The sequence below is a fragment of the Dermacentor albipictus genome, chromosome 5 (genome assembly GCF_038994185.2).
Source record: "Dermacentor albipictus isolate Rhodes 1998 colony chromosome 5, USDA_Dalb.pri_finalv2, whole genome shotgun sequence".
Classification (NCBI taxonomy): Eukaryota; Metazoa; Arthropoda; class Arachnida; order Ixodida; family Ixodidae; genus Dermacentor; species Dermacentor albipictus.
In genome coordinates, this window is record NC_091825.1 from 108,920,953 (window position 1) to 108,940,058 (window position 19,106).

Consider the following 19,106-nt stretch of genomic DNA (forward strand, 5'->3'; position numbering starts at 1 on the left):
AGCTCGCCGCCGTCGATGCCGGGCGGACAGTTCGGACGACGCAATGAGACTTCGCCGCGAAGACTCTATCTCTTGTACGTGCTGATGGAAACGGATCTCCTATGCAGCTGCTCCTCCAGCTTACGCTGCGACTGTGCTGGGTGTGCCGCGAAGGCCTGTGACCGTTTGCACTTTGACACTCCTATTGCTTACGCGATGATAAACGAAACGAATAACAAAACCACAGCGACCAAACCTGCCACGGCAGCCTAGTGGTTGTGACGCTGCGTTGCTGAGCCGTTGGCTGAGCTCGGCCACGGCGCAAATCCCGACCGCGCGGCGGCCACATTTCGTTGGTAGCGAAATGCGAAAACGCTCGTGTAACTCAACTCAGGTGCACTTTCAGGAACCCGTGGTGGTCAAAATTAATCAGGAGTTCCCTCACATGGCGTGCATCATAATCGTAGCGCAGTTTTGGTGCGTAAAACTGCAGAATTTAATTTTTGATTAAAGCGATGGCATCCGTTGGCCTGTCTCCCCGCTTTGCGGTTGGAATGTCTCTGGCCATTTATGGCTAGCTTAGGACACTAGATATAACCCTGGTTGCCACTAGAAATAATAAATAAATAAAAATGTCCGATAGTTGGGTTCAAACCTCGAACCATTCAAACCTCAATGCTCGAACCATACTACTGACGGGCCACTTTTCTTGGCAGTGCAGCGAGAGTTGTGGGACCGAAACGCGGCATCTTCCTACGCGCGACGTAAGAGTTCCCTAGATTTATAATTAATGTTAATAATACCTAAGCATAATTCCAGCAGATATATCTGAATTAAAAACAAATAAAAACTGATGAGAAAGTTTTCGTCATTCGTCATTTTCGACAAAAACATTTCGACAAATTCGAATTTGTCGAAATGACGAATTTTCGACAAATTCGTCATTTTCGACAAAGTAATGCGTACCAAATAATCAAATGAACATTAATAAAATAATTAAAATCATCCGCCGGCAGGATTCGAACCCAGAACTTCTAGCACAGAGGCCCCACATTGAAACCATTACGCCACGAACGCCTTTTTTTTCTTTATTGGCTCATTTGCAAGTTCCCTCATTACCAACACCGGAGCTAGGAGGACAAGCACTTGAAAAGCATGTGTAACATCTAGTAACAAGCATGATTGCAATCACATCAAAATGATCTTAGTTTTGTCAAGGGTTCCAACCTCGACAACCATTCCGGAGGGCATTCTCGCGCTTTTTGCACATCCAGATAGGCGTTTACACTTTCCCGGAACTACATTCGCGCCGGTAGTGCGTCTGGGTCACAGCAATAATACCCAGCCATTCTAACACATGTACGTGCGTGTGTGTGCTTAGGTTTTTTTTTCCTTTTTTTATCCTTCTTTCTTTCTCACTTATTGCATCCCCTTGCCCCTCCCCCAGTACAGGGTAGCCAACCGGAGATAATCTCTGGTTAACCTCCCTGTCTTTCCTTTGCTTTTTTCTCTCTCTCTCCCTCTCTCTATCTCTCTCTGGCACGCCACAGGCTGTGAAGGCCAGCGAGCAATGGTAGATCGAAAGGAAGCCCATCATTATAGTTTTCTATCACTACAGACACCTGATGCCGTGGGAATCTAGCGGGAGTTCTTTTTTAACTGTCCTTTGTAAAACATCCCCAAAATGCACTCCTTCCCAAAAATGGAGGAAAACATGACCTACGGTCTCGGGATGTTTACAGACTTAACAATGAATTTCCCCACGGTACGAAAAACCCTTTTCTTACAAAACTGTCTTTACTGAAAGCGTTACCGTATGAACTTTGAAAAGGAAAGTTTTAGCCACTGGCGAAATTTGCATACTCTTTGACCTTCTTAGGACATTCTGGTCATGGCTACCACTGTAAAGGGGTATATATCAAGGCACATGAAATTCAATATGTTACGCCAAGAACGCGTGCATCGATATGCGGCATAAAATGCCCTCATGAATTTGTTGCCGTCTAGCCAGCGTGTTGAGACGCATGGCGCGTTTAAATTTGGAGACCTCGCCAGGTTGAGCCGCTGTTCGTGGCGACTGTGCGTGTTCGCAGGGTATTCTACAGGCGCGGCAGGGAAAAGCCCCAAAATAAGTAAACTCTTGCACTCAGTGGTATGCTTTGACTTTTTTACATATTTACATCATTACAGGCCACATTCACAGAGTGGAACGGCTGCGAATTCATGTATTTACTTATTTTAATTTCCATTTTGCAGGGAGCTATTCGAGAACTAGAAGGGAAACTCGGTCGAGTTGGTGGCGATTCATATTTTCGAAAGTAACATGGACAAGAAGCTTAAGCCAAGGCTTGAAAAGTTGCCGTCTTGACAAAGCAGTACTCTACTAAAATGCTATCTTGCAAAGCCACAGTAGTTGACCTAGGTATTCGCTCGGTTGTTGCGGAAAAAAAAGTTACTTGAACCGTGGAGTCGGCCTGCAGCATTAAAAACTGCCAATTATTCCATCGACAACGCGTAACTTTATTATGTGAACCAAAGATTCCGTGAAGCGGTTTATGAAATGCTTTAAATTTTACAATTTCATTCTTACGGCTTTAGTGCAAAGGGAACGGGAGCTTGCGCATATGCACCCCTGTATCCGTGCTACGCAACGTGACAAACGTTATATACGCTTGCATTTGTTAATTTCTTCTTTATCTATTTTAAATGTACCGACCAAATCTTGGCCAATGTTCGTTGCGGGTTTAGTGTGTCGTTGATCTTCGTTGTGGATATGTACCTTCATCATCATCATCATCATCATCATCATCATCGTCGTCGTCGTCGTCGTCGTCGTCGTCCATCATCATCATCACCATCATCAATAACACCACCAACAATAATAACAACAACACGCGGACACGTTTCTTGTCCGATTCCCCGTAGTGGTTATGTGCCATAGTATGGATATCGTAATTATCATCGAGACATGGTGGTCACCTCAAAGAGAGATACAGAGAGCTCTTTATTGAAAATGCAGAGCATTTAGCCAGCGTATTTTCGCCTGCATGCTACTCTGTAGAGAATGGGACGAAGGAGAAGGAAAGTCCTAGAAGGTGGACAGAAAAAAAAGCAGGTCGTTTGATGTTATAAGCACTAGAGTAAGTGTCGGATGAGATGACGGTAGACGGTAAATGCAAAAGAAAATAAAATCGCAGTCTTCATGTGACGACGGGGGTGAGTCGTAGAGCTCAAAGGTGGCGGCCATCTCAATGTGCTAGTTCGTGCTCGCAAGTGCTGTTGTGGTCTAATTGTCTAACATAATTAGACAGCTAGATCACAACCGCAGTTCTATTCTTTTTTTTAGACTGCTCTCACCCATTAGTTCGGGCGTTCTTGCAAGTTAATCTCGTCAACGTTTTACGAAATTTCGCGATTTTGTTAAATTTTGCTTCACGTCGCTATTTGCAGGGATTGATGTGTGAAGAGCACCTCTCAGTGCGCTTTCTGGCAGTGAGGGTCTTAAATGAATATTTATTCTCTATCTCACGGAAACATCTGTATCAAAGAGGACGAGGAGGAAATAACTTTGTTGAGTCTGTATCAACATTTAAACTTTTTAGACCTCCGTTATACCGATCGCTGTACATCAGCTTACTTGGACATCACGTACTTGCACGAGTCTGTGAAATACCTATTTCTCCACACTCCGAAACGTCCTTCTACAAAGTTCATACTGAAACTCTACCTGTTGAAGCCTGGTTTAGTAGGAAAGGCATTTATGTATCTTCTATTAACTGCCATCTCTGCAATGTACCGGAAACTATAGAGCACTGCTTTATTGACTGCAAAGAACGCCATGTTGTATTGGGATGTTCTTCAAGAGACCTTTAGAAAGGATCTTGATGCAAATCCTCATACAATACAATATCTTATGACACATAAATTTGAATATGTGCCTTCTGACATGTTGCTATCTGTGGAGTTGCACAGTTTATGGAAAACTGGCATGTTAGATCGTAATGCAGAACCTGTCGCACGTTGACGTAGGGTAATTTTCAGACACCGAGACACAGACACCATATATATATATATATATGTGTGTGTGTGTGTGTGTGTGTGATTGACTGGTCTGAATATAACTTGATGCGCAGGTCGCTGACATTTGTCGGAGTGCAAAACAACATTCGCACCCGCTTTTCGGCCAAGTTTCTTTCCGTTGTATGGCAACGTACGGCATGATCACAATGTATAGTTCTTATTTAGTTTTCGGAACTTGTTCTTCGTTCAGGCGAATCTTTAAATGTAATTTTAGCGTAACCTTCAAGAAACCGACGTGGAAATGGTGGCATAGTGATTCGCAAGGGATGAGCTGCTTGGTCACCGGGGCAAGCGTTGGTTTCAAAGCTTGTAAACTTGTCCAATAGGCCTTCCACACGTAACCCACGATCTTCGCCCAGGAACAAAAAAACAGCAAAGACAGAAGAAGAGTCACGCCGTCGCTGTAGCATAATTGTGACAGAGTTACGTACTGCCGAGTTACTGCACAGGCTCGAGCCAATCGAGTAACTCTGCATTTTACGGGAAAGCAGCACCACCTAGGAGCTCTTCAAGACACTGCCAGCCCACACCGCTTCGGTGTTTCGGTGCCAGGTGGCACTGTGCCAAAAACGCAAAAGGAAGATGACCCAGCCGGGCTGGAACCGGCTCCGGAGCGCGCGAGTTTTCGAAAGAAGTGTCCGTTGCGGAAGCGCCACAGGATTGGGGGAGGAGCTCACGACGGCGTCAGGTGGAGTACGAAAAGACCTGGAAGGAAACACGGTGAACTAGCGCCACTCACCGGTTGGTGAAGGAAGTCGTGCAACGTGTACTTGACGGCGCCGCGGCTCATCTTGCAGAGGGTCACGAACTGAGCATCGCGGGCCTCCTTGTCCCTCAGCACTCTGCGGGTAAAGCGCGGAAACATTTGTGAGGCGTTCGGGAAAGAGCAAATAGGCGATGACACGCTGTGCATTATGTACAATGAGGTCGAGGATTACTTAGGATTACTGAATGAGCATAGGTAATCTGCAGGAAATGGTGGTGGCGCCCTTGCGCTGGCAGCGTCAATTAAACATCGCCCGAGTCATCGCGAGGACGAAGTTTAGGTGATGGCAAGAGACGACAAGAATACGTTAAAGACAACAATAACAGGAACAACACTAGCAGCATACAGTCTCTGGTTTCTCTACCTTATGCATCGCGTCGTTTTCACTACAGAATAAACAACTACAGTGCTGATTGCCTCTGTGTGAATTCGTTAGTTTATTGCCTCTATCGCACTGCGTTTGCATCCCTGCGTGCGAAATTGAGCAAAGCAGGGGAATTATGTAAATAATCCTAACGACAATCGAAAATACAAGTATGAAAATTGTTATGTACACAGCAATTTGTGCGTACAGCGGCAGTTACAGTGATTTCTAAAAGGCACGGCAGGATAAATAAAAATTATTAGTAAATATATTCCTTTGAACAAGACAGAACAGCAACATCGCGCGGATGAAAAGGTGAACGGACAGGAAACCGGCGAAATATCATTGAAATAAGTAATATTCTAAAACACCTGAAAGATATTTAAATGATATGAATCACTAGAAAAAAGTGCGCGAGAGAAATTAAATAAAGAAAATGATGCAACGATGAGAGAATGGCTCTTTAGCAGATCACAGGTGAAGTGTAAGAAAGCTTACTTATTTGAGGAGGGGCTTCTTGGCAGGCCACACATGTCGTGCTAGGATGTGATCTTTACGCTAGTTCTATTTGGAATGATCGCGAATGTCCAAGCTTCAAAGGTTCAACAATGCGCAGATCTTACTATAAAAATAAATAAAAATAAAGAATAAAATACGCCAGCCACTTCGCAACATCGAATCACGATGGGAAAAATAGAAGAGTACTTTCCACCTAGTGAGCATGGACAATATGGACAATATCCTACTTACTCAGCTTAATGCGGAGAACAATTAATTGTAATTTCCGTGTCGCACCGATATGCACACCAATCATTTTTTTGCCGCATTTCTTAGAAACTACCTTGCTTTTAACGCAGAGATAAGATGACAGCTGCGTGCAAGTTTTCCAGTAATGTCCGAATGTCCTGACAAGTGATAGCTATTATGTATAGCAAGCTGCCTAGATGGCCCAACCTCCAATGTGTAAATACACAAATATAATGTTCTAGCGCCGGACAATTTTGCTCACTTTCCCTCGTGTGTACCGGAATCTCAGAGATTGAAAATTTTGATTCGCCTATAATGCCTTGAAATTCAAGTACTTTAGACCTTCGAAAAACAGCCCACATGGTGCGCAGCTCACCTTTGTCATGCGTGAAAGTAAACTTACGGTAAAACAACTCGCTGAAGCGACGCCTGGTAGTCCTCGTACTGGCTCCACAGCAGCTTGGAAAACGCGTTGCCTGAAATGACAAAGAAGAGAAAGAAACCACATGAAGTTTAGGCACTGACGCAATTATGGCAGCCCTCTGCGCATTAACTGCAGGAAAAAACAAACAGGTAGGCAAAGTAGGAGCATCAATTTCAAAAGGATTATTGCCGCGGAATAATAGAAGACGGTGTACTTATAAAGAAAGGAGGTTTCTGAGCATTGAAAAATTGCCCTCCCTCTCTCACCCGCCATTCATCGTCACCCATATTTTGAACCTGCTGCTGGTCTTACGCATGCGTGTATCCGACGTATAATCTGTACACTAGCCCCCCTTCCTTTTATCGTCATCAAGAGAGAAGATAGCCTGGCCCTCCGTCACTGAAGAACTTCAGGACAGAGACGAGCAAACACACACACAAAAAAGCTTAGTTAAGATAATTTAGACCTATGTTATCATCATTTACAAGCTTTAGTAACATTATTTTGCCAGTGGAACTTATGCTCGGCATTATGTGACCTTCGCTACTCAAACCGATGTGCCCACGTGCATACCGCGGCGTTCGAGAGCCCATTGGTTCAATGCATTGCCTCCATGTGGGCAACTTTACAAAGACTAGACTCGAGACCGTTCACCGAGTCAAAGATACTCGGACCGTGGCCACAACCGTCACTGGCTGAAAAAGCGATTCGTGCACTAGTGCGGTACTTGAAGTGCACGGGCTTAAGAGACCGCTTATAGTGTCATTGTGTAAGGTTTCCCTCCCACATGTACTCAGTGCTGACTCTCTCCCTTTCTTTCCCTTTCTATTCCCCTTTCCCCCACCCCCAGTGTAGGGTAGCAAACCGGATGCTGTTCTGGTTGACCTCCCTGCCTTCCCTCCCCTTGCTTTCTCTTCTCTCTCTTCTCCATGTACTATCCATGCAGGTTCTCGATTATCGAGCTCTACATTAGTGTCGCACTTATTTCTCCTTCTAGGACCCCGCCACAGCAATTGCAAGAACAGCTGCCACCCACTCATGGCATCGATCGCATCACTGCAGCGAAGGTGACTGGTCAGTAACGAGGAGTTGCTGGGCAACGTTTCGACAGGTGGTCATGTCCAAAGTTGATTGATTGATTGATTGATTGATTGATTGATTGATTGATTTACTGATTGATTTTAACTCTCCAAAGCTACACTGGCGCTATGAGAGACGCCATAGTCGACGACTTCTGAATAATTTTCACCAACTAGGGTTCTTTAACATGCACCTAGGTTAAGTAGGCGGTCGTTTTTGCATCTTGCCTTCATTGAAGAGGCACTAAAATTGGAAGTTCTGCGGATTCCGCCTTAGTATTCTGCATATTTCGTTTAAGACTGAAAAAAATTGACTGTATAGTACAGACACCTATGCGCAATAAGCCCCCTCGCAAAAGGTGAAGGCCAGCCGACGGCTGCCGACAGCGGCTGACTGGCCTTTACTTACGGCCTTCAGGCTGCACATTGCACACAGACCACGCCCACAAGTGCATTGCGTTTACTAAATTGTACCGTTTAGCGCTCTCTGGTACCCAGCACGCCGCCTTGCCAAGCACGAGGTCGCGGGTGCGATGCCGGCAGCGGTTACCACGTTTCGATGGGGGCGAAATGGAAAAACGGTCGTTTACCGTTCACTGAGCATCGTGGTTAAAGAAGCCCAGGGGGTAAAAACTAACCTGTAGTCCCTCAGAAAGGCGTCCCTCGTACTCATGTCATGGTTTTGGAACGTAAAACCCCAGATTTTTCTTTTCGACGAAATAAACCTTTTATATTACGTGCATCTGAACGATAAAACACGGGGAAACAGAAATAAAGAAAAAATCAGCAATAGCAGAAGGTCTTTCTCCGCGGTGAACTGCCAAGTGGCAGCTCCTAAAGTACGGAAGGTTCCGAAGGCTCCGAAGATACGACACAGACGTACCTAAACTAACGCGATGCGACGCATGGACATTTGCGAAATGTAAAAGCTAGCCGTACTTATACGCGGCACAAAGACTAGGAATGATGTAACTACAATTACTGGCACTCCAATTTCTAAGAACTGTTCTTGCTGTTTGCTTTTCCTAAATTGTCTCCATCAATCTTGAGAATAATAAATATCAACATAAAGAGAACAAAGCTTTTCTCCATGCATGTTGTGTTCTTTTAACGTATAGCGCGCTATCGACTCGAGCGCGAAACTTCGTATGGCTCCCTGCTTGTTGATTCTTTATTCTCGTATGTGCATTCTCTTCACTTGCCTGAAACTTTGCGCGTATGTTCGGGCTCCTAGACTCCGTTATGGTCTCGGCTGCGACGGCCGCATTTCGATAAAAACGAAATTTAAAGAAATTTAAAAAATAATAAAAACGCACGTGTACCGTGCATCGGGTGCACGTTAAAGAACCTAAGGTGGTCAAAAATAATTCCGGTGTCCCCCACTACGGTGTGTCTCATAAATAACACACAAAAACCCAGAATGTAATTTTAAATTTTAACTACGTTTTGGCGTGTTTTTCAGCTCTTTCAGTGCATTCAATGTTTCGCTGCTTGTTCTTCGTCTATAAGAGTATAATAAGAGCTACCTGAAAGCACGAAGCTCTCCTCTAAAGTGCTATCCCTTAAAAAATAAACATAAATAAGGAGAACCTGAACCTTAGAATAACCAACACTTTGTCATCTCGATTCTGTTGTTCAATAATTCAATAATGTCGTTTCCTTCGATATCACAGGCCACGCAAAATTGAATGAAACACAAGTAAACAACCGCGAAAGACTTCGCTGGAACTCTATATACCGCAACATCTTATGACATAAAAGGAGAAATAGCAGGAGAGTTGATCACGTACAACTCTGAATGTCTTCCCTAAACGCAAAAAGAATACGAAAAAAAAGGGATAGAAACCAAAGCATACACTTAATGCCTCAAATAGACACTTAATGCCTCAATCTCAAGTAATACGCGCACATACAGGCGTATTCCTGCATCCGAATATACAGACTTCGCACAGCTGCTGCCATGTAACGGTCACCTCGACCCTACCATGCCGCTTTTGCGGCTTTTTAGCCCAGTAGATCTTCCAGCGTATTGTATTTTAAATAAATATAATCCCGATTATTTAGGCAAATTAAAGAAAAAGTAATGCAGTGGCCATGCGGCCACCTGTTGTTCACTAATCAAATCCTTCATCCGGCTGTCTTCTCACGACCACAACTTTGCTCGAACCAGATACGAACTCGGCAGCTCGCAAGGCACGCAATCCCTAATGCGACGCGACGATGCCCACTGGCGTCAACCGCCCTCGAGTCTTTATTTCTCTTCTTTTCTCATCTGCTTTGTCCAACAGCCACTGTGTCCTGCTTCCCGCCCGAAGCGTCCTCAAACGTCGTCGACGATTAGCTGGCTCGTTAGTTACGTTGCTCCGCCGCCGCCTCCGGCCAGCGCATCCGATGCGAGAGCAGCTGCGCGGCTTGCCTTAGTTGGCGAGCAGATTGGAGGAGATTAAGCAAGATGGATCCGCGAGTTACTCGCCGGACCACGAGCGAGTCGCTTAATCGGCACCGTCCGAGTTAATTTCTCAAATCTGTTATCGAGCGCCGCGTACTCCGGAAGGTCCGGCAGAGTGGAGTATAGAGAAGTTCCCAAACGGCCGGCGCGGCCAATTCTTTTCCTGAGCCGGGACCTCCTTTCCGCGCCCGCGGGGAGCTAAGTGAGTTGGGAGGCCCTTACTCTTCCTCTAGCGCGCCAAGCCCCTCATCCGTCATCGCCGGGACGTCACGGCATTACCGCTCAGAATGGCGCTTGCGGCTGAAGTTGCGAAGTGTCGATCGGTTCTCGCGTTCCGTTTATGGTGGTGGTGATAAACTTTATTGAAAGGGGAAGGGTAAAGAGGGACGTGGCTGAGCGTTAGGGCTCAAGTAAGGCCCTGGGCCTGCTTGGCCTTTTCCGCCCAGTCCACCAGTTCCAATTGTCGGTCGACGTCCCCGGAACTGAGCCAGGCTGTCCAGTCAGTCTCGCTGCTGACGGGGGGATGAGAGAACGGGAGCGAGGTGCATTCCCACATTATGTGTGTGAGTGTTCCTGTTTCTGAACAGAGCCTACATTTGTCGCTTTCCCTGCCCCCTGTGATTTTGTTAATGTATTTTGGGTGTGGGTATGTATTTGTCTGAAGTCGCCGAAACGCGACCGCTTGCGTTTTGTCGAGTTGCTTGGCCGGTGGTGGGAGCGCGCGACGCCTCAAGCGATACCGATGGGCTATTTCATAATAAGTCTCGCAGGGTTCCTCGTGTGTCTCCTCCTCATTCACGCCGTCCGCATCCGCGGACGAGGCTCGGCGCGCGAGATCTCGAGCCAAACTGTGAGCCGACGCGTTGCCGGGCACAGCCGCGTGAGCGGGGGTCCACACGAGGGTTTTCAAGCCGCTTAGGGGGCGTCGTGTGAGGACATGGTACGCTTGTTTGCAAATTCTACCACGGACGAAATTGCCGATGGCCTGCTTGCTGTCGCTGATGACGGTATTTGCGTCCGCATGCATGGCCATGGCAATCGCGGTTTCCTCCGCTTCCACCACTCGGCCAGCCGTGATTGTTGTATGTTCTAGCAGTCCTCCGTTGTGATCAGCTACCACCGCAGTCATGAGGTCGCCGCGAGGGTGTCTGGCTGCGTCTGTGTAGACCACTCCATCTTGCGAGCCATAGCGTCGCCAAATGGCTTCACTACGGGCCTGCCGACGGCCCTGATGGAACTCGGGGTCCATGTTGCGGGGTAGAGGTGGGGCATAAATATGCCCCCTCACCTTTCGCGGAATCGTAACGTACTCTGTAATTTCGGGGATAGCCTCGAGACTGAGCTTCCGGAGGACTGTGCGGCCAGCCGGGGTTAGCGAGAGACGACGGACTTGGGCTGTGTGGTGAGCGTCCAAGAGCTCCTCGATCGTGTTATGCATGCCTAAGGCCTCTAGCCTTGCGGTGGCCGCGTGGTCCGGAAGGCCCAAGGCTGCCTTTGTGCTTCGTCGGATCATGGTGTTTAATTTGGCTAAATCTGTGACTGCGAGTTTGACATATGGTGTCGAGTACATGGTTCTGCTGGTTATGTATGCCTGCACAAGTCGAAGCAGATCGCCCTCGCCCATGCCGTGGTGCCGATTAGCCACCCGGCGAATGAGCTGTAGTGTGTAGTTGGTCGCCCTCTGGAGTTTCTTTAACATGAGCCCGCAGCGCAGCGTGTTCTGAAAGTCTAGCCCCAATATTTTGATACTGGGGCGCTCCGGGATGGTAAGTTCTCCGACTTTAAGCTCAAGGAAGCGCCTTCTCCGTGGTAATCCCCTGGGACAGCTACTCCTGCTGGGCTTGATCAGGAGGTATTCGGATTTTTCCGGTGAGCACGTCAGGCCCCTTGACTCCGCATAAGCTTGTACAACGTCGATGCCGCGTTGCATGATCTCTTGAAGAGCTTGTGGATCATCCGCCGCTGCCCATAACGTCACGTCGTCAGCGTAAAGGCTGTGGTGAAGCCCAGGGATAGAGCACAGCAGTTCCGGGAGCCCGCGCATCGCCGCGTTAAAGAGAAAAGGGGAGATGACTGATCCCTGCGGCGTGCCTCGGCTCCCCAGCTCTATAAGTTCAGTTTCATGTTCGCCGACTTTGATCCGGCACTTCCGGTCGGTGAGAAAGTCTCGGACGTATTGGTACGCACGGTTTCCGACACCCAGTTGGGTCAGGCCCTCGAGCACCGCTGCGTGGGCGACATTGTCGAAGGCCTTCTTCAGGTCGAGGCCCAGGAGGCACCGGAATCGGCGAGCGTCCGCCGGACTTTCGGGTTGCATCACCTGCCTTTTTACCTGAAGGAGCACATCTTGGGAGGACAGGTGTGGCCTGAAACCAAACATAGAGTGGGGTAACTCGTCCCCATCTTCTACGTGTTCATTGAGACGGTCTAGGACCACGTGCTCCATCAGTTTGCCGACGCATGATGTCAGTGAAATCGGCCTGAGGTTGTCCGCATTGAGTGGTTTGCCTGGTTTTGGTATAAAGACGATCGTTGACGTCTTCCACTCTTCCGGGATGGCGCCCGTCTTCCAGCATTCGTTCATGAACTCTGTGAGCTGCTCCATTGCGGCCTCGTCCAGGTTGCGTAGCATCTTGTTGGTAACGCGGTCCGAACCCGGCGCCGAGTTCGTCCGCAGCTTGTAGGCGGCTGCCGACACCTCAGCGAACGTAATGTCTTCGTCTATGTGCGCGTTCGGCCGGCCCTGGTAGGCCGCAGGTAACGGTGTCTTGAGTTGCGGGCCGATGTACTTGTCTCGCATCTCTGCCAGGAACGTCCCCGGGTCCTGAGCATGCCTGTGGATTAACTTGGCCATGTTTCTTCTGCCTTCGACCCTGGTGGTGTCCGGATCCAGGAGGTGGCGTAGGAGGTGCCACGTCCGGGCTGAGCTGAGGCGTCCCCTCATGCGATCACATATTTGGTACCATTGCTGCCGGGTGACCTCGGTCGCGTGATCGGAGATCTCTGCGTCGAGTCGAGTGATTCTTTCTTTGAGGGCTTGGTTATCTTTCCCCTGCTTTTGCCAACGCCGGAGCATGCTCGATCTTGCCTGCCACATGTGGAGCAGCCTGCTGTCGACGTTGGTGGTTTCCGGGGCGTCCTCCGGGTCAAGATGTTCCGTATGCTCTTCCACGTCGGCCAGCAGTTGGCTCGTCCAGGATGAGATATTGGCGATGGACCCCTCATTGGCTCGCATTCTTCTGGACTCGCGGAATTTGTCCCAGTTAGTAACCGAGAAGCGATGCTGCCGCCGACGCTTGCCGCGTGCATAGATTTCCGTGTGAAGGATGCAGTGGTCGCTTCCCAGAGTTTCGCCGGTGTTCGTCCATGCGTAGTCTTGCGAGTGGACGACGAACGTCAGGTCAGGGTTAGTGTCTACCTGACCTCGGCTGCCGATTCTGGTGCGGGTGGTAGTATCGTTGATTAGCGTGAGGCCCAGCTCTTGCGCGGCTTCTGCTAGATGTCTACCCTTGCGGGTGTCGCCCAGGTATCCCCACAGAGTATGACCGGCGTTGAAGTCCCCAACGATGAGCAGGGGGCAGTCGCGGCTGACTTTGAGGGCCGAGCGAAAAATCGCATCGAGCTTCGGGTCTGCATTCGGGGCGACGTATACGTTGAGGATGAATAGGCTGGGATCTGACGTGCGCGTTGGGATGATCTCCACGAAAACGTGGGGGATGCCCGAGGGGGGAGAAGTTTCGATGTCGTGGATCGCCGTCACCTGTTCTCGGCGAACGAGCGTAGTGACTTTCTTGGAGTTGTTACGGCAATGGAAAGCCCTGTAAGAGGAGAGGCCGGCTTCCATGTTGACTTCTTGTAGCGCTATGATATCAGGTTTGTATGATTCTTGCTGTGCCGTGTTATTAACATGCTGGTGAAGGTTAGCCTTCTTCTTTTTGAATCCGCGGCAGTTCCACTGCCAAACGTGATAGGTGCTATTGGTTGTTACAGCCATGTTGATTGTTGGGGAGTGTGTGGACGGCCAGGTCCAGGCGGGATGGGCGGAGGACCGCCGCTGCGCTGACGGGTGCCACCTGAGGAACGACCGCGGGGTGAGGGAGAGTCTGCTCCGGCTGGACGGGCGCTAATTTTGGGATGTATTGTGCGATTTGTGCGACCTGTGCGGCTAGCGTGTTGTGGTTCTGTTCGAGTGCCGTCATGCGGTTCTCTAACTGCTGGAAGCGTTCAAAAATCGCAGGAAGGATGGCGTCCATGGCCGCCTTGACCGCGCGTTCAACGTGTTGCTCTACGCGTTTCATTAGGTCTGCGTCCTCAATTGGGGCTGTAGTGGGAGTCCTGTGAATGAGGCTGGCTTTTCGTTTGTTCGGTGGACCCTGGGAGTCCATATCGGACTCTTCACTTTCGATAGTTGTTGGTTTGCTAATAGGTACCGAAGTCGGTGAGGGAACTGATAGGGCGCTAGTTGCCGTGCTAGGGTGTCGGTCCCTGTCTACTGGTTGTGGGAAGCAACCCATCTCGTAGGCGCGGATCTTTGTATCCTGTTGTGCGATCTTTGTCTGCATATTTTGGATGGTTTGCTGTAGACTCTTAACTGTGTCAAGTGTAACTATTTCGGGATGCACCTCGCTCCCCCTCCCTGCCACTATGCTGGCCCAGTTTCTTTGGGACGTCACCTGTGATTGGGCTCCTTGTTGGTTTTGTTGCTGATGCTGCTGTTGGCCCCGGCCTCCACGGTTGGCTTGGCTCCCCGGCTGCTGCCTCGGGGCGCTCCGCGATCTCGACCAGCCGCAGCGGCTCCGGCTCCGACCTCGGCTCCGGCTCCGACCCCGGCTGCTTGACCGACGTCTTCCGGCCGTGGTGCCGCCGTCACCGGTCGACTCCCCGTCCGCGAAGGAGACTGACGACGAGCGCCTCTCCCTAGACCGGCTGCGGTGGTCGTCACCCCGTGGCTGTGGTGGATGAAGCTGCTCTTCCCGCTCTCGAGCCTGCCGATCGCGGCGCTGGCGTCGGCGCTGGCGGATGATGAAAGGGGTCTCAAACTTCTTCCGGCACTCCCGACTTCCCGTGACGTGGCTCTTGCCGCACAATAGACAATGTGGCGTGCACTCGTGCCCGTCGGTCGTGTCGTGTGCTCCGCATTCTCTACACTTCTTGGTCGTGCCTCGATTCGGACAGACGTCTTCTCGATGCCCGGTCTGGTAGCAAATCAAGCAGGCTTGTACTCTGCGCCGAAATAAATTGCATCGGTGCCATGCCCCGCCGTACATGACGTAATGAGGAACTTCCTGTCTCCTGAAGACCAGCAGGACGGTTTCGGACTCGCCTAGACGGCGGAACCCCACTATGTCGGGATTCATGCCGCTCTCGGACAGATTCTCCTGAATTTGCTGTTGGGTGTGGTGCGGAGGAATTTGGCGAATAATGCCCTTCCCTTGATCTTCAGTTGGGAAGTAAGCATTAATCGGATAGGTTTGACTTCCCACCTTTAGCGTCGATAGCTTCGCGTAACTGTCGGCTCGGTCCCCATCCTCGGTACCGACGACAACGAAGTTGCCGACAGCGTCCAAACGTACCATGTCCTTGCCGCAAGCTTGCTTTGACAGTCCCGTGGAAACACACAATGCCTCCATGACGGCTGATGGGCGTTGTCCGGACACATTAAAACCACCGCTGATTCGCAACACCACTTTGAAGTAGTGCGGAGGGATAGGGGGCTCCCTCGGGTGCTTGGGACGTCGCGCCGGGTTAGGCCTAACAACGACTCCGGCCGTGCTCGCCTTCTCGCGGGGCGAACTTGTCGCCGACGTGCATTGGGTACGTTTGTCGCGCTGCAGCGTGCGCCATCCTTTATCTGCGAGGTCTTCGGGGGTGATGGGCGTCCCATCCACGACGACTTCCATGTTGGCGTGGCGTCGCGGGCCGGTCCGGCCCCGACCACTTCGTTTATGCAAGAAGAAGAAGACCGTTCGTTTATGCAAGAAGGAGAGTCCCGTTCGAGTGTACAGCATCGGCCGCCAGCCTTCCGGGCAGGCGTGAGGGCAATTACTAAACTTAAATGACCACTACGCACCTCAGAGGAAGCCGTTAGTTTAGTTACTTCTTCTTAAAATTCTTTTTTTTCTCTCTCTCTCGCGAGTACACGCCATTTGCAGCTTGGTGCCTCAGAAGGGAACGCCTGTCAGCGCTCGCGAATGAGCGTGCAACTGTTTCAGAAAGAACGCTACAGCTCTGCCTCTGTGAGTTTTCAATTCGCAAGTTGTCCCGCGCGAATGCAGTGAAAAGAAACCGATCAAGCGTGACGGTGCAGAGCTTGTATGCATCACACAGGGAATCATTAGCAGAACGCGGGAAGCATGTTAGACTTTCCTTTTTCTTTTTTGCGATGTGGCAACGCATGGAAGAGCAAATGGAATGCAGCTCAGCAGACTGCAACTGAAAAGCGCTTACCAATAAGTTTCGTTTTGCAATATCTTGCAAAGCAGTTGGAAATATTATGGCCGTGTTGTCAAGCTTATCGTTCCTTTGCCCGATCGCCCGTGAAGGTTGTTTCGGACCCGTCGAATGCTTTTTGCGCGAGTTGTTTTAAATGCGTGACCTCTTACGTAGAAGCGGTTGACCGAATCAGATTCTCATGATTTGCGACACGCGCAATTATGAAACTCCGGGGCACAAACCCGCTCCGAGCTGAATAGAAAGCTGAAACGCAGCACTGATATCTTGCGTTAACCGGGGGCGGTTTCCGACTAAGATCCTCTTAAAAAACAAGAATGAAATGGTTAGGATATAGCAAACGCTTATCCATGGGTCGGCGAGCTCAATCATAAGTCCACGCATGGAAATTCGATTGGGCTCCCGCTTGCTTGAGTGAACTCAGGTGAACGTGAGAGAGTGTGGAACTGAGTGAGCTTTATTCGGGGATGAGCGTTAGTGAGTGTTAAATTAAACATACATTTTGCAGGCGCCATATGGGTTTAGTGTTTCTTTGCGACCAGTGCCTTTCTCGCTGTGTTCGTGGTCTCCTGCAAGTAACTAAAGCGACGGAGGGGAATGCGAAGTCTCGTTCACAATTCTAATGCGCGTTTCCTGCTCGAAAAATGTAGCTTTGGACGTATGTTCAAAGCCTGTCGAGCTGCATGAAGAAGTTGTGGGGAATCCGCAACAAAATGTTTCAGTTTGACGCGCATACACTATCATTATCTCATTGTTGCGATACAGATATGCAGACAAGTATAGCATGCATGAGGTCGAATAACGTCGCGCTGAAATCTTACCGTGACTCGAACTCACGGCAACGCACTGAAGCTTTAACCGATATATAGTGGAACTCATGTTGCCACCATGACGTTATACAAGGTGTTTCACGTAATTTGAACCAATTAATTTAAAAAAGTGGTTGACCGCAGCTGAACGAAACCAACGGCACAAGTTTGCCGTCACGTGGCGCTCCTTATAGGATATATAATATATTTCGCTTAATTATTTATTTAATTAATTAGCTAAGATGATATATGCAAAAATTTTGATATTCGCTTCAATGCCCAGTCCGTTTCGTTGCGTTGCAGCGGGCATTCAGAAACGACAGATCGAATTTTTTTTTGGCGTTTAAAGAAAGCCGGCGAAATATGAAATGAAACCACGTGACTGCGGTCACGCGCTATCGTATTGCAGCGTTCTCAAGCGTGCGTCGAGCATATTGCTTATCAAGGATGACGGCGCTTCCTTTCCGAGCGCCGCCGCCAAAGATGCCCAAAGATGCCCCAGTGGCTGTGCATCTAAACGTGATCAGCCCCATCGCGCCCTACGAACCTTTATAGAACTAACTAACTTAGGTTCACGTTTGTAGCATGAACATTGAACATTCTGTAGTAGCGTGACCTTCAGTGACCGGCCCTACTGTGTGTGATCAGTACTGTACCCTAACGCTTCTTCCTTCGAAGATGGGAGGTGGCGGGTTCAAACACCTAATAGTGTACGTTGTGAACCGACTAACGGTGAAACGGTGATTACGTGCAGCTTTACTTGGCGTCTCATCGTGGAGAACACAATTAGCCACATAGCGAACTAGCCATGGATGTGGTTGATAATTGTGGAGGCTGTTCGACGCGGCGTCACTTTAATTCTGGCTGCAGAGTTCTACTTTAGTCTTTAGATTTGTCCTGTTGCAGTGTCCTGTTGCTCTCCTTTCCTCTTTCCTTTTTCCTCCCCTCCTTCCTATCTTCTATTTCTGTGTTGCTGTCACCTCTCTTCAGAAGAGTAGGCAGGCGTTCTGCCCCTTCCGGTGGCAGTTGCCAGCCTGCTCCTCGCTTTCCCTTTCCTAATACCTGTGTATATGTGTATATGTGTTCAAAACAAAACAAAGATGCTGACGCACTGTGAAGCCGATGCCTAGAGCCGCGGCCACTGAGTGCGCCACGGTCCGCGTGCACGGTTCTATCGCACGAAGCGCGGTTGAGAGCGTTGCCATACGATAGCGCATGAGCGCAGTCACGGGGTTTTATTTGATACTTCGCGGCCTTTTTTAAGCGCCGACAGAAAATCACCATGCAATATGTATTATCGCGCTCAGTATGAGCTACAACGCGCGACTGCTTTGTCACACGCTTACGCGCTGTAGCTCATACTGACCGCGACAGTACGTTCCCTCAAAAAAACTGGTTCGGTCGTTTCTGAATCCCCTATACAACGCAATGAAACGCACTTGACCCTGAAGTGAATATTAAAGATCTTGCATGATTAATCTTAGTTAATGAACTAATTAAGCGGAATATGAAAGATACTCTAAAGAGCGCCACATGACGGCAAACCATATGCCGTTGTTTCATGCATCTGCTGCTGACCACTTTTTTTTAAAATCTTTGGTTCACGTTACGCGAAACACCCTGTATAGGCGCCACATTTTGGGTGCAATACTTCACAAAAACACTTTCATTTCCTGCAACGACTTCCTGTCGTTTAAAGCGACACCAACACATCTCGCTCAATCCTCCATATATAGCTTGGAAAAGCTGGGCCACATGTATCCATGTCAGCGAGCTTTCGTGCGCGTCCCTGCCACGAATCGTGACAAGATAGATAGAACACTAGATAGATAGATAGATAGATAGATAGATAGATAGATAGATAGATAGATAGATAGATAGATAGATAGATAGATAGATAGATAGATAGATAGAAGTTGCAGCTTTTGATAGATAGATAGATAGATAGATAGATAGATA

General features: G+C 49.1%; 1 protein-coding gene across 3 annotated transcripts in view; it reads right to left on the reverse strand.

Moving 5' to 3' along the window:
• LOC135920702 (rho GTPase-activating protein 20-like) overlaps positions 1-19,106 on the reverse strand; it is a 712,294-nt gene that overhangs the window by 421,891 nt on the left and 271,297 nt on the right. For all 3 annotated transcript variants that reach the window (XM_065454923.1, XM_065454925.1, XM_065454924.1), the window contains 2 exons: positions 6,340-6,412; positions 4,799-4,901 (listed from right to left, as the gene is read on the reverse strand). In XM_065454923.1, coding sequence (XP_065310995.1) covers positions 4,799-4,901; positions 6,340-6,412 — 176 coding nt within the window. The remainder of the gene's footprint in view (positions 1-4,798; positions 4,902-6,339; positions 6,413-19,106) is intronic.